We start from the raw sequence: 21,718 nt of genomic DNA, 5'->3' as shown, positions 1-21,718 counted from the left end.
AGGGGATGACGTCCCCACCACAGGCCAGCTGTCTCCACCTGCCCTTCCTGTGATGCTGTCACACAGGACACTGACATCTGGACCTGTGCAGCGTTTCCTGATACAAACGAACCCCGAGAATCCAGGGTTCTAGAAACAGGGCGGTGAGACACCGCCGCTTTGATTCCCAAGCAACTCCGTGTGGGATTACAACGATGAAGCTGTGCTGGGGCAAGGGAAAACAAACCGCGTTCATCATGAGTGTTCGGTTCTAAAATAAAATTTACCAGTGGAGGCTGTCCACTCAGAATCTTTCCCAACGAGGTCATATCTGTCTTCTTTTTTCCTAGAAATGCAGAGACTTGGCTGCACAGCAGTGACAGGAGGGGTGTGGGTGGATGTTTACTGAACTCTCTCTCTGGAGACACTCAAAACGCCTTTCCTTGGTTTCCTCCAGTGGTTCTTGTAATTTTTTAAAAAACATTTTTTTATTACTCAAATTGCTTTTCCTTCATGCTTGTTAAGAGAAGGAAACAAGAGCCCAGGAAAGGGATGAAACAGCTATGGTGGGAAAGAGAAGGGCAGACTCCAGGTAGGCACCGGGCTGCATAGCAAGGGGTGCCCACCAGGCCGAGGCGTGGGCAGACCAGCCAGGAGAGACGCAGAGACAAGAAAGGCCACAGCCAGCAGGGGGACGTGAGTATGGAAGGCTCTGCTGAGAGTCTTTCATGATCGTGGAAAGGCATGGACCCGGTCCTGCCTCAGCAGCTGGAGGAGACTTTGCCAAAGCATGGAACCCCTTCAAACCAAGACTGAAAACTCTGATAGGTACTTTTCAACCTTGTGACTTCATAAAACACTCTAAACTGCAAGAAGAGACACATTTAAAGATCACAGAATGGAACCAAAGTTCCCTCCACGAATGTCCACAGGCTTTTACGAAAGCACAGGTGTTCACGTTCCATGCACGTGGCAGCTTCTGCACGGGATGAACTGTGAGGGTGTTTAATCACACGCATTTATGACAGAGCCATCAGGGAGGGTAATCAGGCCAAAAGTTCATTTTGTGATTCTTTACTTTCCCTAAAGAAATTTGAAGTCACAGCAACAGCAAGAATCAGCAGATTCATTTGCCAAGGGAACTCACTTCTTGATCCAGCAAAATAGGCCGCCCTTTCTGAGCCTGTCTATGTGCAGACCTCGGCAGCTGTTTGCTCTGCTCTCCTGGCCCCTCATTCTGCAGCCGGACCCGATCACAAACACCCACACTGGGCAAGGCACGCACTTGGATTTTTGGTAAAAGTACGGGCATTTTTCCCATGAAAGACACAGATAATTTAAGTGTCCAGTGTTCCAGTACTTCTGACAGCTACAGCTACTGAGATGTTCAATGCTATCATAAACGATCTCCAGTTGAAAGAATTAATATTTAAAAAGATATTAATAGTCCAGAGAAACACTAGTGGTTGAGATTTCGCAGGAGGTTCCTTCAGCCCTCACAGGAGGCCTGACAGTCAGGGGTATCCTCCAAGCCCAGAGGGTGCAGCGCCAGGGCCTGCAAGGGGCGGAGAGGACCCCGGGGGTGACGGACTCATCCAAGTTCACATGCTGCCACCGTGCCTGGCCGGTGGGCTGGGGTTACCCACTATGGAAGCAGTCTCCCCCTTGCCGTGTGGAGTGGTGCTGTGACAGTTAAATGTGCAGCAACCGCCATGAAACAGATGCTAAAAATCCCGGCCTTCCCGGTGGGATTGCAGGACCTGCATGGGACCACCTGTCAATATCACTTGGTTGACTGGCCGCCTCGCTTATCTGTCTCAGACGGGAGGGAAGCATTCTCATGCTTTCCAGAGAGCCCACCACAGACACACAAGTGACCCTCAGAGGATCTAATTCAGCCTCTGCCACTCCACAGGTCCCCTCCAGGGTCCACACTCATCGTGACTCAGCACACTTGCTGTTGCGCACTTTCAGGAAGTGCTTCTTTGAAACGGCACCTGCCATCCTCACCCCAGGGTGAAAGACAAGGTCTGGGTCTGTCTCTGGGGCCGACGGGAAGAGCTGCACCCACACAGCCCAGAGAGCCAGGGCTGCTGGGACTCCGTGGCTGCCCACTCCCCACAAGGGCAAACACAGGCCTGCACATGTGGCTGGCAGACCGTCCTATGGGCCCCGGACCCCTTCCCTGACTCCTGTCTTCCCCACGTCTGGTCCCGCCACCTGGGGGCCGGTACCATGTTCCAGGTTCTCTGGCCGCAGCAACTTGGGCTAGAAGGGGTCTTCCTTTCAAGTGGCTGCTCGAATGTGTCACTCCTTCCACCCCCTTTGTCTAGTGACCAGAGAGAGGCGTCCAACTCCCCCTGCACCCAGCTCCTTCCGACAGCTGCCTCTTTCCCTCTTGATCTCCTTCTTCCAGTGAATGGGGTGGCATTAGGTGAGTCTCCTGCATCCAGGGCGCTGCATCCATTTTTAAATCACTTCAGAGCTCCGACTGGTTGCTGATCCCTGTCTCTTCCGACTCAGCAGGAAGAGAGGGCATGGCGGGTTTCTCCTGCCCTCAGGTAGGTGACAAAGGAGGCTCCCCACTCCCGTCACAGCCTGACACTGAGCTGGTGAGGGTGCTTGAGACTGCGAGGCATCAACACCAGTGGTACCAACAAAACACATGTTTCAGGAGATCAAAAGTCAGGACCAAGTGTGGCAAAGAGGCATCCCTTTGAGCCAGTTAGACAACAAGGAAGAACACCAAGTCTCTACAAGTAGGGCTAAGTGTGGTGCATCCTTCCTGGCTGCTGGTCCCAAAGTGGGGTGCTATCTCGGGAACAGAAACAGAGGCACTGATGCCAAGTTCTCGTGGGGGAACTAGCTCCGATCCCAAGAAAAACAGGAGGCAAAGCCCCTGGGTGACCTGATTCTGCTCACAGAGTTGGACAGTCCACGGGGTGGAGGCCTGTTTCCTTGCCAGCCACTGGGAGAGCCAGAGAATATTTTCATGGTCTTATTTTAGGATGGGTAATGTTGTAAACAACCTCCATGCCCAATCCACAGACAGCTTGTCTAGACCCTGATGTGAAGCAGAAGGTCACCAGGGAGACAGACGTCCCTGACGGACTGCAGGCATGTGACGAGGGCTGCAGCCCGGCCAGCACGGCCGCGGCTGGGGACGCTGACCTCGCCTCTGCGCGTGACGTGGGGTGCGGGGGACGGGGGGCTCACGAGGCGTGAGGTCAGCAGGCAGCAGAGCTCAGGCGAGCCCCGGAGAAACGTCTTCCTCCTGAGTGCAGACCCCTTGTGGCCTGGGGATAAGTTTGCAGAGGAAGAGGACGTGTGGTGCATGATGCCTGAGGACAAGGAGGAGGAGAGTGGTTCCGCGGAAGAGGCCTTTGCCTTTTCTGAATATGCTTGCTGCAAAGAGGGAACACCAAGGGCCCAGGGACACCTAGCATAGCAGCTAAAATCAGGGGCGCCAGATCCTGGGGTCAAGTCCTGCCCAGCTCCACCGCGTACACTGGGGCCCCCTGCTCCCCCACCCACCCTGGGCCGCCTCAGCTCCACCACCCACAGTGGGTCCCCCAGCTCCCCCACCCACACTGCCCCCCAGCTCCCCACCCACTCTGGGCCGCCTCAGCTCCCCATCCACAGTGGGCACCCCCCAGCTCCCCACCCCTCTGGGCCACCTCAGCTCCCCATCCACAGTGGACCCCCGCAGCTCCCCCATGCACACTGGCCACCCCCCCCCAGCTCCCCATCCACACTGGGCCCCCCCCACCTCCACCCCTCACAGCTCGGCCTCAGTTTCCCAGATGCAGTACACAGCTGCCATTTGCACCTAATTCTTAGGCTTGTTCTGAGGAGTAAAAGTATCTGTTGCACATAAATATATAAACCACTGAGAACAGTACTTGGTACAGAGACCTTACTCAGTGAACGTTAGGTGTTGCCGTCATCTTTGCTGTTGTCATTATTACTGTTGTTATTGTCATTATTATTATACCAGGCTGTAGAGTATCACGGGGCTTCCCAGGTGGCTCAGTGGTAAAGAAGCCACCTGCCAATGCAGGGGGCACAAGACATCTAGGTTCGATCCCTGGGTCAGGAAGAACCCCTACAGGAGGAAGCGGCAACCTGCTCTAGTATTCTTGACTGGCAAATCCCATGGACAGAGGTGCCTGGTGGGCTGCAGTCCATGGACTCACAAAGAGGTGGACATGACTGAGCACACACACTGCATACCCCGTGGTAGAGAGAGCATCGCCGGTCTCCTTCCCAAGCCCCAGTGTGTCCCTCCCTCCCTCTCTAGGCCACGGGCCAGCTTGTGCGTCCTCACTCCACCCACGAGCGGCCTGGCGCTCCAACCAAGGCTGGGCTTACCTGCTTCGCGGCAGCCGGGCCAGGAGGTAAGGAGCCGGGTGTGAGCGCAGGGGGGCTCCCGGGGCCGCAGAGCTCGGGGAAGGGGTTGGGGATGGCTGGCAGTGACGAGGTCCTCAAGTGGAGGTCTTCCTCCTGCAGGCGCCTGCGTGGAGAGATGACGCCCATCAGAAGCTGCCACGTAGGGACCCTGCCGCCCACGTCGGGGGATCTGCCCAGGACACCCTGCTGAGTAAGCCTGGTGCAAAACACTGACCCCGCAGGCCCGCACTGCAATGAACCACCCAAAATGAGCACACTCAGAAAGGGGGTGGAGGGTGGGGACAGGGGAGCGGGGAGTCAGGCTCTAATGGGGACAGGGTTTCAGATTTGAAAGATGAAAAAGTTCAGCAGACAGATGGAATAGATGAACACCCTTCCTATAATCACGGGGCCATGTGCCAGGGAGCTTAGGGAGGGTCTTGGAGGGAGACGCTTGGGAATAGCCTGGGGTGGGCGTGCTGCACAGTCCTGGGGGTGCCCCATCTGCCACCGAACATGTACTATGTGGTGATTCAGTCTACGCTACGTGCATTTTACCTTAATAAATTATTATTTTTTTAAGAAGTCCCGTGTTTCCTTTACGGTAGTTCACAAGCATCACTCAAAGCAAAAAACTACGTGACATTAGACATAACTGAAAAGAATCCCATTCAAGAGGCCTGTGGCCACGGGATCCATCCCTCTCTGATGAGCAGCATCAGTGGAGCTGAGGCGCAGGGGACGAGGTCAGGGACGGGAGGAGGGGCGGGGCCGTGCCTGTCTACCTGTCCAGGTGAGAATGCACCCCCGGCCCCCTGCCCAGCTTCACTGCAGTCCCTCCTCCTCCTCTGATCATCACCCTGCACTGCCTCCAGCTGCTGCTCAGCACCTGCCTCCCTGAGCCCTCTCCAGCAGTGTGACAGTCTCATCACCCCCACCCCTGATTCTCCCCTCCCCAGGCAGAGATGGAGCTGAGCTGCCCCCAGTGCTCTGGCCCCCACCCCTCCAAATCCAGGAGCTGGAGGACTTTTCCTCAAGCCCTCATCTGGCTCTGTGTCCACTCACCAAGTGTGGGCCAAGTCACTGCCCCCGGTGCCTCAGTTTCTTTACCTGGGAATGAGAAGCTGCCACACCACCCCCTCAGTGAGGCTGCAGTGGCCGCTCTATTAGCTGCTCATACACAGGAGGGGTTTAGCACACAGGGGAGGTGCTTGTGAGCACAGGAAGTCCTCAGCAGACCCGTTCACAAAACGAGCCTCTGGGCATCCTATACTGGTCACCTGATCTTTAACAAGGCACCTGACAGTCAGAAACGCTAGGACTGAAATAAAGAGAAGCACCACTTGAGAAAAGGTTGGCCTGGAGCCAGGGTCCACTCTCCAGCAGCGGGCGTGCCTCGCATGAGCCCGTCCGTCCCGTGGGACTCAGGACCCGCAGCCCCGGGGCGGAGGGACAAGCGCGGCCAGGATCCCAGGCAAGGGTCCTGGGCAGCTAGCTGGCCGGAAAGCAGGCCTTCCTGCACCGCACCTCACTCTGCCCAGGCCAGCCTCAGGCGCTGTCACCAGGGCTGCTGTTCCATCCCACTGGCCTCCCCGAGGCCGCCACATGTGGGCAGCTGACACCCTCCAGACCCAGAGAAGCTCAGAGGAGAAAAGACTATCTCCCCCCAGACTGAACTCACCAGGAGCTCAGAACACGAGGGTGCTGGTGGAGGGAGCAAAGAGGTCCAGCTGCTGGAAGGACGGATGTGACAAAGCGCAGGAAGCCGAGAGGCGAGAAAGCGACCCCAGGCCACCCAGGCTGCTGTGCCCCGCTGCAGACAGCTCTGTATTTACTCTGGTCCCCTTCTCCAGACAGACTTGGCCGCCCTGGGCAAAAGAGTCATCTGGCTGCAGAAGACTTAGGATGCTGGGCTGCAAAGAAGGCTCACAGAAGTTTCTGGAAGCAGAGGGAAAGCTCCCTCCCCAAAAGGTAAGGAAAGGAGACCCAGAAGATGCTCCAGCCAACAGATGCCTAAGACCCAGCACACTGCACGCCTTCCCCTAGAAGCCCAGAGAGGCACCAGATGTCACCCCCTTACCTACCCCCACCTGAAAACCCACCAGAGCCGGCAGGGGCCTGGGTGGGGGTCACAGAGAGCTTGTTTGCTGGGTTTCACAGAAGTCTCCACCCAGGAGGTCTTCCATCACCCCACCTCACAACCGCTGGCCCCGACGTTTCCCCCCTCCCAGGCAGAAACAGAGCTGAAGTGCCCCGACACTCTGCCCCCACCCTCTCCAAACTGGAGCTGACAGATCTCTTCCACATCTTCCACCATCCCTGGTCAGGACAGCACCACTCCGGCTGGTCGCTGAAACAGCTTCCGAATCCCCACCCCCACGAACCGAGGCTGCCGCAATGACCTGCCAACTAACCCAAGTCCAGCCTCACTCGCCTTTCCCCATCTCTGCCCTGGGAGTGGCTCCCGCAGGCTGCGGATCTCACCCCACCTGTCGGGATCTCTTTTCTAATCCACCCCTGAGGTCTGATGGACGCTTGAAGCCCCGTGTATTCAATGTGTACAACTAGATGAGTTTAGAGAGAAGAACTCGCTGTGACCCATCACCATGGTCTGGCCACCAACTCTGGACGTTCACGCTCACCCTCTTCACTTGATTATTATTATCACCTTGTGTGCACGTGTGTGATGCGAACACGTCACACGGGACCCGAACCGCTCGCTGCTAACTCAGGTGGCTCTACACAGCTCGTCTGCTGCCTCGTCCACGGGTCAGGCTGCCCCTCTGGATCTCCCACCAGCACCGCCCGTCTCCACCCCAGCCTCTGGCAGCCCTCTCCACTACCTGCGTCCTCACTCCTGGGGCTTTCAGGTTTCTCGTGGAAGTGGAATCACAGAGTAACTGTCCTTCTTTGTGGGTCCTATCTACTTGAGCACACTGCCCCTGTTGTCCAGTGATGGAGGAGCAGACACAGAAATCATGGTATACACACGTGATGGAATATTATTCAGTCACAAAAAAGGAGGGGCCGGGCCACTTTAGACACCAGGGATCATCTCTCTTCCTCAGGAAGTCTCTGCCTCCATCCCTCAGTTCCTACTTCCCCTTCAACACCCAGTTCAGAAGTCTGCCTCTGTGAGGGAGATTAGATAAACAATCTTGTTTAGGCTTCCGAGACAAAGCAGAGCAGGCCTCTGACCTTGCGTCTAACCTGCCTGGTGACTGCCCCGACTGGGAGTGACTGGGAGTGACCGCCTGCTGTGAGCTGAAGACTTGCAGCATCTTAGATAAGATGGGGGAGGAATCTTGAGGTTGTTGAGCCCCTGGGGTGGGGGCGGGGTTCCTGGCCAACCAAGCCCCAGACTTAACTGCATTCCAAGTTTTACACAACAAAACAAACAGCACTGACAAGGAAGCAGGGCTGCAATTTGCTCCCAGATTGATGATAATATCAGTTTGAGTCCATCCTGGGGTTATAAGTGGGAACCCCAAACTGCAATCTCTGAAGTCTCACCCAGGGAGCAGATGTGCTGCCTGGGACCTTTTCCCAGCTGGGACTCCAGATGTGCTGTGACATGGGATTTCCCAGTGCTGTTTAAGTCTGGATGTTGGTCAAAACCCAATTTGGTGATGTATTCTCTGCTCTGTCTCTTTTCTTTTAATGTTAGTGTATTGAAAGCAAGTTAGATAATTCTTTAATAAATACTGGTATTATTTATGTATATCACAAGTGGCTTATTTTGTTAACAAATCCTTTGAACCTGAGATGAAAGTGAAACCTTTCAGCAAAACAGCCTCCTCCAGGGAGGCCTCCTCCACTCCCCAGAGTCCTTTCCATGAAGGCTGGGCCTCTCCATGTCAGTACCTGGGAAACGTGGTCAGGCTGCACGTCTCTGTCCCCAGGCCCTGTGCTGGGTAGTGAGGTCTGAGAGCCCTCCAGGGACTACTTGGCTGTTCATTCACTTTGGGCTTCCCTGGTGACTTGGTTGGAAAAGAATCTGCCTGCAACGCAGATCTGCGTTCGAGTCCTGGGTGGGGAAGATCCCCTGGAAAAGGAAATGGCAACCTGCTCCAGTATTCTTACCTGGAGAATCCCATGGACAGAGGAGCCTGACGGGTGATAGTCCATGGGATGGCAAAGAGTTGGGTATGACTGAGCTACTAACACAATAATGTCCTTGGACGGTGTTTCTGCATACCCCCACTGACCTGGCACAGAGCCAGTGCACATAAAACTGATCTGAACTGAACTGGGTACCAGGTCCAACCCCCAGCGGCCCTGCTGGATGGAGGGAAAGAAGGGGTCTGCCAAGCAGAGCCCGGCACCGTGACCCTACCACCCACCCTATGACCCCCAAGGGGAGGTGGGGTGGTTCAGTGACCCTATCACCCACCCTCTGACCCCTGAGGGGAGGTGGGGTGGCACAGTGACCCCACCATGCACCCTCTGACCCCTGAGGGGAGGTGAGGTGGCACAGTGACCCCATCACCCACCCTCTGACCCCTGAGGGGAGGCGGGGTGGCGCAGTGACCCCATCACCCACCCTCTGACCCCTGAGGGGAGGCAGGGTGGCGCAGTGACCCCACCACCCACCCTCTGGTCCCCGAGGGGAGGCAGGGGCCCACCTGACCGCGAGGATGCTCACGGGCTGGGACCGCTGCACCCTCTGCCTCGGGGCCGCCTGTGGCTGCAGGACCCTGGCTCTGGGGACTGGGCCGCGGCTGTGCTGGCCGTTGTGCAGGAGGGGCACTGTCTCCGAGGCTGCACACAGGCTCTCCAGGGACGCATCCATGTCGTTCACCAGCGCCTCCAAGTCCACGTCGTCCTCTGTGCATGGAGAGCAAAAGACAAGCATCAGCAGCAGTGAGTGGCCACAGCCAGGTGGGCGTCCCAGGGACCGGGCTCTGAAACTCACGACACTTTAAAACATGAGGAGCAGACGGAGGACGCTGCCTGAGACAAGCACAGCTTTCTGTGAAGACTCATGGGTTACATGTATTACCTGTTGATCCGCCAGAAGCAACCCTGTAATGATAGCCCATCTGCACTTCCTGTCTGTACAGAAGACCCTCTCAGGGCATCTGCTCAGCTCACACGCTCCTCGGGGTTGGGGAGCCCACACAGCCTGGACCCTCTGCCCCAACCCCAGCTGGTGGGTCCCAGGGGCACACGGAGCCCTAATAAGGCCAATCAGGGCTGCTCCCTTCCCCAAAATTCCAGACAAGAAGCAGAGAGATGGGAACGGGGAGCGCCCAACCCTGACCGCAGTCTCGCCTTGCGAGGCCAGCAGTGTCGCACCAGAGGCAGAAGGGCTCTGAGGGTGGATACCTGCAGGGCTCTGGGTGCCTGAGAACCAGAGGAAGCCTGTCCGCAAACAAGAAGGCCTGAGGCCGATGAAGAGAGAGGACCACAGAGAATGCCAGAAAGAGATGAGCACGGAGGGACTCCAGCAGGTGATGCTGTGCCTCAGCGAGGCTGACACTGGTCCACCATCATCCTAGATGTTTCTGTGAAGCTGTTTTTAGATGAGAGTGACACGTGACTTTGAGGGCTCTGGGTAAAGCAGACAGCCCCCCATCATGTGCGCGGCGATAAGACTGAGGACCCCCACAGAAATGGACGCGGCCTACACAGGTGTGCATGCCAACTCCTGAGACACCGCGCTCAGTCACTCAGTCATGTCCAACTCTGTGACCCCATGGACTGCAGCCCACCGGGCTCCTCTGTCCATGGGGTTTTACAGGCGAGAACATTGGAGTGGGTTGCCATTTCCTCCTCCAGGGGATCTTCCCTACTCAGGGACTGAAACTGCATCTCTTAAGTCTCCTGCATTGCATGCGGATTCCTTACCACTAGCACCACCCAGGAAGCCCAACTCCCCACAACAAGCACCCCAAATGCAGCAAAGGCACACCCCGTGAGCTCAGTATCTGGAGACCTGTCACTGTTTAACAATGTGGCCAACACAACTGGGGCTGCGTCTAGTGCAGTAGGTCACATGTCACCCAATTTACAGTCCATCTGCTTCCTGACAGCACGGGGTCACCCAGGAACAAACCAGAGCTTAGGGCCCAGACAGTCAGGCAGCCTGCCCCAGCCCTGCCCCCGCCCTGCCCACGTGGTGGGGGCGGGGCCAGGTCTCCCCCTCAGGCCTCCATCTCCCATGCCTGTATCTCTGACTGGAGCTCACAGGGGTACCTGGCCCGCAGGTGGGCATGAGGTCAGTGAGTTATTACTGCTCTGCGACAGAGCCTGAAGCAGGGTAAACACTCAGTCAATGCTATTTATTTGCTCTATAAGTGACAATAGGGGGGTGACTATTAACCTGGTTTACAGGCGAGGAGATTGGTCCAGAGTGGGGTTGGGGAGAGGGTGGGGCTGAGCGGGCAAGTAACTCGTCCCAGATCACACCAGAAGGGAACCTGAAAACAAGTTTGCAGCTGCCAAGGTGACCTCACCAGGTGTGCACTGATCAATGAATTCACAGATCTTTTCAGAACACTGACCTCCCCTGCTTCTCTGCTCCCTCCTTCATTCAGCCTCACTGTCTCACTGGGCAGGAGGGCAGAAGGAGACAGAAACAACCAAATAGAACAACAAAAGCCCTTCTAGAAGGCTTGGAAGCTGCAGGGCACAGGGGGCGGAGGTGGGGGTGGTACAGGCTGGAGGAGGCTGGGATGGGGGATGGAGTGCAGGCACCGGGAGACCCAGGCAGAGGTGGGAAGACCACAGAGCAGCATCCTTCCAAGGTTTCCTTTCCCTGCAGGCAGTGGTGACCAGATGAGGAGTCTGGGGAGGGCCTGGACCAGACAAGATGCTACAGGCAGCAGGTAGGGCCTCAAGGAGGACAGACAGACACACAGATGGATGGAAAGATGGGCAGGGGGCTGCTGAAAGAGCCAAGGACAGTGGCCCAGGCAGGATGAATGGAGCAGCACTGGGGGAGAAGGAGGGTGCTCGGGGGGAGTGCATTGTCAAATGCGGGGAGCTGCCCGTGAGAACGGGGTCCTTTGTCTGAAGGACACAGCTCTGGGAGCTGCCTCAGTCCTTGAGGGTTTGCTTGCAAACATAGCTCTCTGTCCCGCCACCCCAGAGATTAGGCGCTTATTTACTGCAGGCACCTGGAGTTCTGTGCAAACTTCTCATGCACAGAGAAATGTTATCTGGTGTAAGAAATAATAACAGGGAGCCATTCCCATGCTCTCAAGATTTCTTGTGACTGTTTGTAAGATGTATAGGCCAACCAAGAAAAAATGTCAACTGTCTTGTCTTTCTCACACTTTTCTGTATAAATATGAGATGTTGAATAAAGTTGGTGTCAGACTGCATCCCTTCGTGGTGACGTGTCTGAACCTCTTGACCCCATCTTTGTAGCCTCTTGCTTTAGTTTCTTTCTTAGCCCTGCCGTGCACGTTCTCGGGACCTGATCGACTTTGCCGGCTGGCTCCGGCAGTCAAATATTAAATACTGACAGATATTAAAGAGACAATATGCTATATCAATAATTAATAATAACCATGAAATCAAAATTAGCAAATCACAAGGGAGAACGTGGGAGTCAGCAGGCAGGGCTTTTGCACAGAGCTTGGCAGGCAGGAGGCTGGTGCAGGTGGGGAAGGACCTGGACAAATCAGAAAAACCCCTGCAGGGGGTCCCTACATGGAGAGTGGGCTTAGGTCCTCATGCGTAAAGTGGGAAGCAGCATTTGACAACTGGACAAAGGCTGCCTAAACAGAGCCAGCTCTATCAGGAGACCTCTGCCGCTGTTTCTGGAGCCCTTGACTAGACATCTGATAAGGAAAAGTGTTCGTTGCACTGGAGTTCTCAGATGGAACTTCTGTAAAGTTCTAGAATGTGTCCATCAGGGAGGACTCATCTCCTCCACTGACACGCAACTGGTCTGTAACCGAGGCTCATCTCAGACTCCGTAAAACATTAAGTCCACATGCCACCCGTACCTTATTAACAACTCAGGATTTCCAGCTTAACGGACCATTTCAGAATCAATAGGAAGACATGCCAAGTCCACTGGAATTACAGAATCAGCCTTTGCTGTGGGCAGCGGCCTCTGCCATGGACGGGAGGTCCTGGCGTGGATGGGCAGCATGGGAGCAATGTTGGGTGCTGCGTTAGGCATTACTGACAAAATGGAGGCATGGCCCCAACCCCCTCTCTGTCCCGAAGGCACGGACCCAGGATGAAGGAGTTAGGCTTTGTGATTCTGACTTGTTTTTTTCCTTTCCTCGGCTGAGTTGACTGAAAAGGAATATTAAGGTGCTTATTGTTCTTGAGAGGAGCATGATAAGATGCAAAGCCTTCTGCAGCTGTGCTCAGAGAATAATTCATAAAGTTAGTCATTGACATTTGTTCAAGGACTTTTACAAAAAAGAGTATTCCAGGATGAGCACATAGGCTGTAGCTTGAGGCCATGGAAGGTATTGCTATCTGAAGCCTATTTGTGAAGAAAATGTTTATGGCAAAGGAGTTTACTAAATTTACAGCTTAGAAATAATTAAAATAGTTACAAGTTGAAGATTTAAGGAATGTTGTAATGTTAGCATATTTTATTATAGCTTATAGAGGTTAGGATTTTTAGAGATACTATAGCTAGAAGCCTTTTTAAGAGATAGTGAGCTCAGGATGTTAGGGGCAAACAGGATTTAGAAAGATAAGAAATAAACTGAGGAATGTAGCATGAGTTACAATGTAATCACAAGTTAACTATAGGACACATAAGAGGAAGTAGATAATAGATGGTAAAGCTGATTCCAAGAGAATCCCTGAAGCAGGAACTCTGTTTGAAGAGCAACAATGATTTATGGAGAAAATAAATCTGGGTGAGGGGGAACAGAAAACGTCAAACCTCTGACCTAATGCTTTTGTAAAAGTATAAAAGAAAATCTTAAACTTGAAATAAACAGGCAGTCCAAGAAAACTGAGAGGCTGCCTCATTTTCTCGCCAACACCGTTCCTCCCTTCAGGTTGAATCCCTGGCTGCTGGAGCTGGACTCCGGCAGAGCACAATGGGGATCTGAGGGCATTTCGTCACCAGTGGGGTAGCCTACTTGATTAACACAAAGGCCACTGTGTTCCTGGCTTTCATCCTGCTTTAGAAATCAAACAGGAATAGTATTCTCACTCTCTGACAGATGTCTGCCAAGAAAATCTCCCCTTAAGTAGATTTTCCTTCAAGTTATCTTCCTTACATGTTCCCGAAACAACTGAGTGACTGAACAACAATGTATTTCTGAAACCCCTGGCTGTGCCCGCCAAGGGCAGTCCTCCGAGGGTCCTGTCCTTTCCTTCCTGCTCCTTCCCCCACCAGCCAGGCCCTTCCTGGGCACCCGCTCCGTGCACTCAGGAACACAGTGATTCTGACATCAAAGTACATATAAAGGGAAAATGGTAAACACAAAGGTAAAAGGTGTATGTGCAATGCATGTCCTTCAAGTGCTTTCTCTCTCCTCTGAGGTCGGTTATTAATGAAATTGCTTTCTACTTTAATAGAAAGCATTCACCTGTGGATCTATTAGAGCCAGGCCAATCATTTAACAATATACTCAGTGGGTTACAAGTTTCATGAATAGACTCTGCACTGGCATATTTCAAACTTGCCTATTTTATACGGCCCAGATGAAAGGAGAAAGAACACTTGGTACCCATGGTTGGTGGAATATTACGCAGCCAGAAAAAGGGACGAAACTGGGTCATCTGTAGCGATGTGGATGAACCCAGAGTCTGTCAAACAGAGTGAAGTAAGTCAGAAAGAGAACAACAAGCATCGTTTCTTTAACACTCATGCATGGAATCTAGAAGAAGGGTACTGATGAACCTCTGCAGGAACAGAGATGCAGATGCAGGGACTGGACTTGTGGGCACAGTGTGGGGAGCAGAGGGCGGGACGGATTGGGAGAGCGGCACTCACATACACTCACTAACTGCCATGTGTAAAACACAGCGGGGAGACGCTGCGCCACACATGGAGTGTGGTCTGATGCCCTGTGATAAATTAGAGGGGTGACATGGGAGTGGGGAGGGAGGTTCAAGGAGGAGCGGAAATCTATGAGCCTGTGGTTGATTCACTTCATTATACAGCAGAAATGAACACTGCTAAGTCACTTCAGTCGTGTCCAACTCTGTGCGACCCCTGAGACGGCAGCCCACCAGGCTCCCCCGTCCCTGGGATTCTCCAGGCAAGAACACGGGAGTGGGTTGCCATTTCCTTCTCCAATGCATGAAAGTGAAAAGGGAAAGTGAAGTCGCTCAGTCGTGTCCGACTCCTAGTGACCCCATGGACTGCAGCCCACCAGGCTCCTCCATCCATGGGATTTTCCAGGCAAGAGTACTGGAGTGGGGTGCCATCGCCTTCTCCGGAAATGAACACAACATTGTATAAAGCAACTACAGTAAAAAAAAAAAAAAAAGTCTAATAAAATATCCTAATCTAGGACAGACTTCAAAATTCCCTCCAGGGTCATTTATGAATAGCATTTTGTCTGGTTAGATAATAAAGTCACTTTGGGTTGTCTGGTTTTACCTAATCTTTGTCCAACTCTAATAAAGACTAACAATTAAACCTTCCAAACAGGAGTTTTAAAGGATTGATTCTAAAGAGGACACGGCTATATGCCATGGTACTTTTAAAATAATAACTACACTGAGATTTTTCTGGATTAACATTCAGTCCTTTCGAACGTTTCATGACCCGGTCCGTTGTGAAGGGACATTGCCCATGTCTCCTACACGCGTTGCCGCTGCACGCATCGCCGGGCGTCAGCACTCAGCCATGTGAGGAAGCCTTCCTACAGGTCAGGTAAGCGGCCTCTGTAAATGACTGTTAGCACTGCTAACTTGAGGCCCAAATACCATCTGTGAGCCAGGACCTCTGAAAGAAATCCCGTAAGGGGGATGAAAAACAATTTTACATGTAAAATTTCACTCCATGCAGATTTCTGAGGGTATATTTACTGGACAGATGTAGGTCAAACAATACGGTTTAAATCAAGTTATTAATAGTTATTTTCCTTCCTTAAATAGCCCAGTCCTTAGCTGGGCACTGACTTTTGTTCCAGATGTCTGAGTTGATCATCTAATTATAAACGCACAGATACATCTGGTCTCACTGTCATTAGCAAAGAGAGGCACAATGAGGTCTAAAATGAGTACAAATTCAGTGAAACAAATTCATGTTCGGACTAATAAATTATTCCGGGGGAATGTCTTCCAAAAACAAGCCAGGAAGAGACCAGGATGCAGGCAGAGGGGAGAGTGAGTCATGCGAGGACCTGACTGGTATTCCTTAACCTTCTCCTGGCTCCCCCTCACCAGCTTCACTGCCCCCTGCTTGGTTCACAGCACCCTCTGGTGGCTTCTTTAATTAGATAGTTAACATGACACTGGATCCACTTAACAAAACCATTTCGCCACGTTGAAGAAATGCTATTTGCACCTCGAGTACAAGATGCAACCTTCCAGCCCTTCCAGGTCTTCCTCCCTGGTTCCTGGTTCCTGGAATGCAGCTCCTAACATCCCTGTTATTTCCTAAGTGATAAGAGTAAGGGGAGGAGCGTCTTTTCTTTATCTGGTCTTCTGTTGCTGCTGCTCCTGAAATAGCTCCCAAGCTACTATTAAGGGTGAAAGAAGTGTTTTTTGTTAACAATAACAAGCCCCTTTCGACTAGACCTGAGTTTATGTGAATGAGCTGACTTCTGGCAAGCCTGCAGCCACCTGATGGAGACTGGCTGTCAGATGAACCATCTGTGTGATTAGAGAGGTGGGACTTTCAGCGCCACCCATGTCCTCCAGGGAGGGGAGAAGGGATAGCGGATACACAAATTGCCAGTGATTTCACCGACCATGCCTGTGTGGTGAGCCTCTGCAGAAACCTTAAAGGACTGGACCCTGAGAAGCTTCCAGGTTAGGGGGCAGGTGGGGTGCTGGGAGGGTGGCCGGAGAGCAGGAAGCTCCACCCACTCCCCAGTTATCTTGCCCTCGCACCTCTTCGCCTGGCATTCCTGAGCTGTACCCATTATAGCTAGTGAGGACACTGCCTTCCTGACAGCAGGCTGCTTCAGTAAATTGGGTGGGAGATTCCCTTGGAGTAATTCTGAGAACAAGATATTCAGCAAGAGAAGAAAAGGAGAATCCTCTTGACAACACTGTACCTGAAAATTCCCCAGTGCGTGTGCAAAGACCCCAGTTCTAACCCATTTCTACCTGGACAAGAACTAAAGGTCTGGCCTCCAAAAGCACTTTCAACTTAAACCACGTTCCCCAGGAGTTACTTCTGTTGACCTCTAGGCAATTAAAATCTTGCACAAATATAACTCAATACGCTGCTGAAATACCTTTTTTTCACACCAGTTCATCTTCAATTCTCATGTAATTCCAATCCCATGTATTTAATTTTTAGTATGTAGAATTGATTGGACATAAGTAAGCAGAATAAGAAAATCTAGTATTCTACCATTAGGGCTGTCTTGAGCATTCTTTTCTGTTCTGATCATGATATTTAAAGATATTCAGCAAATATAAAAGCAAATCACCTAACCACAACTCCAAACGAAAATACAAGGGGAACTCCCAAATCCTATCACTTAAAAACAAAACAATGTTTTATTTCAGTGGTTAGTATGTCCAGGCGGGAAATAAAAAACCCTTAGAATCAGTCTGTCCCACATACACAGGGAAATAAATATAAACACAGCACTGGAGTGATCCACAACTCCTCATGTTCTCTGTGTTAACAAGAGAAACATTTTCACAACATCTGGGACAAAATAGCTTCTTTTTGCTCTCTACCCCTGCACACAACAGTAATTGCCAAATTCAATGTGTATTAATTGAGAAATACAGGTCAACACATTGATTACTTTAACAAACTGTAAGAACTTGCATGGTATTTTTTTCATTAGGATCAGATATATTCTAAAAAGAGCTGCTTGCACTTCCGGGGTAGTTGTGGGGCTCAGAAGTCCCCCTCTTCCAGGACCCACAGGCCATGTGGTTGGAACCATCACCCAGAGCATGGTCAGGGTCAGCCAGTGACATGAAACTGGACAAATACACCCCTCCCCCCCCACACACACATCCTGGGATCAATCCAGTGAGACGGAGTGACCATGGTAACACCCCTTCCAATCCGCTCATGCTGGGGAATCTGTGTCTCGCTTTGTATTGATAGCTGGGAGCCTGATTATTTTTCCTGGAAAGTCTTTCCTTCTCCTAAGCCAGATGCAGGACTGTGTGCTCAGGAAGGAGGCACCATATTTAGTTGTGTGCCTGGTTCCTTGAGAGCTCTGGCACTTTCCTCTGTTATTAGGAACTGCACCCAGAACCCTCCGTAGAACACCTCACGACAAGTGAGAGAGCCAGCATCCACCAGGCAGCTCTGTCAATAATGCAAAGTACGCAGGCCAGTGATGCTCGGCTTTCATGCCCTCTGTAACCAGCTTTCCTCAAAGCCACGTTTAGGTCTACACATTCCACCTAAGGGCCTCCCTGGTAACTCAGCTGGTAAAAAAAAATCTGCCTGCAATGTAGGAGACTCCAGTTCAATACCTGAGTCAGGAGGATCCCCTGCAGAAGGGAAAGGCTACCTACTCCAGTGTTCTTGGGCTTCCTTTGTAGTTCATATGGTAAAGAATCTGCCTGCAATGCAGGAGACCTGGGTTCAGATCCCCTGGAGAAGGGAATGACTACTCCGGTACTCTTGCCTAGAGAATCCCATGGACAGAGGAGCCTGGCAGACTATAGTCCATGGGGTTGCAAAGAGTCAGAGACAACTGAGCGACTTCACCTTCACATTCCATCTAAGGGGCTTCCCAGGTGGCGACAGTGGTAAAGAACCCGCCTGCCAATTCAGGAGACATAGGAGATGCCGGTTCAGTCCCTGGGTCGGGAAAATCTCCTGGAGGAGGGTATGGCAACACACTTCAGTATTCTTGCCTGGAGAATCCCATGGACAGGGGAGCCTGGTGGGCTACAGTACGTAGGTTCACCAAGAGTCTGACACGACTGAAGCGACTTAGCACACACACATGCATTCTGTCTAAAGAAGCACCACCCCTTAAGGTTGTTTAAGTGTCTACAGCGGTGACTCAGATTCAGTACCATCAAGAAGTGATGGGTTTTCCAGATGGCTCAGCAGGTAAAGAATCTGCCTGCAATGCAGGAGATGCAGGCTGGATCCCCGGGTTGGGAAGATCCCTAGAGGAGGAAATGGCAACCTACTTCAGTATTCTTTCCTGGAGAATCCCACGGACAGAGGAGCCTGGTGGGCTACAGTCCACAGGTTTGCAAAGGGTTGGATATGGCTGAGCACGCACAGTAACAGTAACACAGATGAGAAAGTCTGTGGGCGCTGCTCACGGGTTAGTGACTGTTGGGAGCAGAGGTAGAAGGATGAAGGGAACCGGCCAGTTCTGAGAGCCTTGGGCTCCTCCACCCCAGAGGCCACTGCATTTGCAGGGACCCTGGGCTCCGTCTCTGCCTTGGGCTACACGTTCAGGCTCTCTTCACTCTGACCCCAGGGGAGACGTTGTAAAAGACTGCGGCTGCACAAATCCTTCCATCTTCATTTCAGTTCAGTCGCTCAGTCGTGTCCCACTCTTTGCGACCCCATGGACTGCAGCATTCCAGGCCTCCCTGTCCATCACCAACTCCTGGAGTTTATTCAAACTCATGTCCATTGAGTCAGTGATGCCATCCAACCATCTCATCCACTGTTACCCTCTTCTCCTGCCTTCAGTCTTTCCCAGCATCAGGGTCTTTTCAAATGAGTCAGTTCTTTGCATGAGGTGGCCAAAGTATTGGAGTTTCAGCTTCAGCAGCAGTCCTTCCAATGAATATTCAGGACTGATTTCCTTTAGGATGGACTGGTTCATGTCTGACTCTGTGCGACCCCAGAGACAGCAGCCCACGAGCCGCCCCCCGCCCCCCCCCCAACCCCGTCCCTGGGATTCTCCAGGCAAGAACACTGGAGTGGGTTGCCATTTCCTTCTCCAATGCATGAAAGTGAAAAGGGAAAGTGGAGTCGCTCAGTCGTGTCCGACTCTTCGAGACCCCATGCACTGCAGCCTACCAGGCTCCTCCATCCATGGAATTTTCCAGGCAAGAGTACTGGAGTGGGGTGCCATCGCCTTCTCCGAATATGCTGTCTAGTTTGGTCATAACTTTTCTCCCAAGGAGTAAGTGTCTTTTAATTTCATGGCTGCAGTCACCATCTGCAGTGATTTTGGAGCCCAGAAAAATAAAGTCAGCCACTGTTTCCCCATCTATTTGCCATGAAGTGATGGGACCAAATGCCTCCATCTTAGGCTCCCTCAATGCACCAGGGTTAACCAAGAATGGAGAAAAATCAGAATTCCAGGGATGAGTGGCTAAAATCATATCCCCCTCAGGGAAGGTGAGGATTCCAGCAATCCCAGAAACCCGAGACCCAAAACTCCTAAGTCACCAGCAGCACCCCAGGTGTACTGGGTCCTCTCGTCCGCTAGCTCACAGCCTACCCTCAAGGATTACAGCCCCATCTGGGCGGCGGGACTGAGTCAAGTTAAGGAAGTTCTTGCAACATGTGACAGCAGACCCTGGACACGTGTCATGTGCGTTCCTGTTCGCTCCGTGAACCTGTTTCCCACATGCTGCATCCCCTTTCCAGCACAGCGAGGGGAGCACCCCGGAGCAGCCTCCTGCATCGCCTCTTCCTCTTGCCCCGACAGAGGGCAGTGCCATCCTGAGTTAGTGAATTGGCGCTGGCCACGTGCCCTCACATCTCACATCGCTGGCTTCTTTAATCCTCCAAACACTAGGGATAATAACAGCTCTTTAGCAGTGAGGCAAATAATCTGCTGCTCAGGGGAGTGAAGGTCCCCTGGCTGCAGGAGACAAAGCCTGCAGCAGAACTCCGATCTCTTCTCTGAAAAACATCAAACTGCTTATTCTAATTACACAGCAGCCACTCCATGATGCTCCTGGAAGGCCAGGCCCCGGAAACTCGGCCCAGGAGAACCTCACAAGCAGTGTTCTTAGCCAAGAGCTCGGCACCTGAGCACAGCTCCTCTGCCCACCTGTAAAGTCTCAGCAAGCATCACTTTCCCGAAAATTCAGGACTTTGAGAACTTCCTCTAAAACATGGACTAATGCTCTGACTGTATTTCTTTGGTGTAAATGGGAAAAGTGGAAACCCAATGAGAATAACAGCAAATGAAATCAACCCAGGGACCTGCAAACTCAGATAAACCAGGTCAAGATAGCAGCTGCTACAAAACAAGTGCAGACACAAAGTAACAGATACATTAATTTTTGATGATGTACAACAGCTTTTTTTTGGAAATAGAAAAGGCATGAAAAATAAAACCAAAAGCAGGTTTTATTAGGATATCCCTTTGCTAGGATGACATTGAGCCTACGTGGGATCATTGCCTTTTCACTAGTCTCACAAATCCTTTTTCACACTTGACCAAAGGAGACGGATGGCAGACACGCTGTCTCCCTCCTTCCTGAGGGCACATGAGTACAGTAAGTCCCATTTTGGTCCCAGAGCCCAAGGGAGATGTTAGCAAAGCTTTAGACAAAAATGGACAGAATCTGGTGACCCACTCCAACAGATATGACCCTGGTCCCCACACCTGGAACTCACTGGATGAGGGCAGAGGGGCAGGCTGGTCCCAGTCAGCCTGTTAGTCTGGGCATTTCTGGGGAGAACTGCCAGCTGTTCCCAGAGCCCCTGGCCTCTCTGTGCCCTGCAAGTCCCTTCCCAACACCTCAGCTCCATGAGAAGCCAGTCCTGGACAAGGAGGGGAGGGCAGAACCCCAGCGTGAGGACACGAGGGTGACTGTAGCTGAAGGAAAGCTGAACACTGCCCCCGCCCCAGGCAGGCCGTCGAGAGGTTGTTCGGACACCTCCTGGATCCATCAGCTGGGGCTCAGCACAACACCGACTCACCTGGTGCTAGAAACTCCACCAGCTGGCACTTCCTGACGCAAAATTAAACACATGCAATGGCACCACGCTGGGCAGTGGTTTTAAAGCATCTTGGGTTACTGTTCTCTTTTATTACTCATTTGCTTCTCCAGATGAAAATTTTCTACATGAACAAGCCTTACTTTAAATCAGAAATGGGTATTTACACTTGGAAATATATCTGACTCTGAGGCTGGGTGGCCAAAGGAACTGGAATTAAAGCTCAATATAGAAAACGGTTTTGGTTTGTCTGCAGCTATCATTGTCTCAGTCTAATCAAAAAGGGAGTCAGGGCAGGGAGGGGGTACTTCCTCGGTGGTCCTGCAGTTAAGACTTTGCCTCTCAATGAAGGGGATGTGGGTTCAATCCCTGGTCAAGAGGCTAAGA

The 21,718-nt window shown here is 52.2% G+C and overlaps 1 protein-coding gene across 8 annotated transcripts in view; it reads right to left on the bottom strand.

Moving 5' to 3' along the window:
• The window catches only part of GRB10 (growth factor receptor bound protein 10), a 221,075-nt gene that overhangs the window by 61,611 nt on the left and 137,746 nt on the right, over positions 1 to 21,718 (bottom strand). For 6 of the 8 annotated variants that reach the window (XM_061413316.1, XM_061413317.1, XM_061413312.1 and 3 more), the window contains 2 exons: positions 8,994 to 9,195; positions 4,351 to 4,492 (listed from right to left, as the gene is read on the bottom strand). In XM_061413316.1, the coding sequence (XP_061269300.1) occupies positions 4,351 to 4,492; positions 8,994 to 9,195 (344 nt within the window). The remainder of the gene's footprint in view (positions 1 to 4,350; positions 4,493 to 8,993; positions 9,196 to 21,718) is intronic. The other 2 variants (XM_061413318.1, XM_061413319.1) reach the window with 1 other exon arrangement.

Source organism: Bos javanicus, chromosome 4 (assembly GCF_032452875.1).
Source record: "Bos javanicus breed banteng chromosome 4, ARS-OSU_banteng_1.0, whole genome shotgun sequence".
NCBI lineage: Eukaryota > Metazoa > Chordata > Mammalia > Artiodactyla > Bovidae > Bos > Bos javanicus.
Note: the sequence above shows the minus strand (reverse complement) of the source record. Positions and strands in the feature narration are given on the sequence as shown.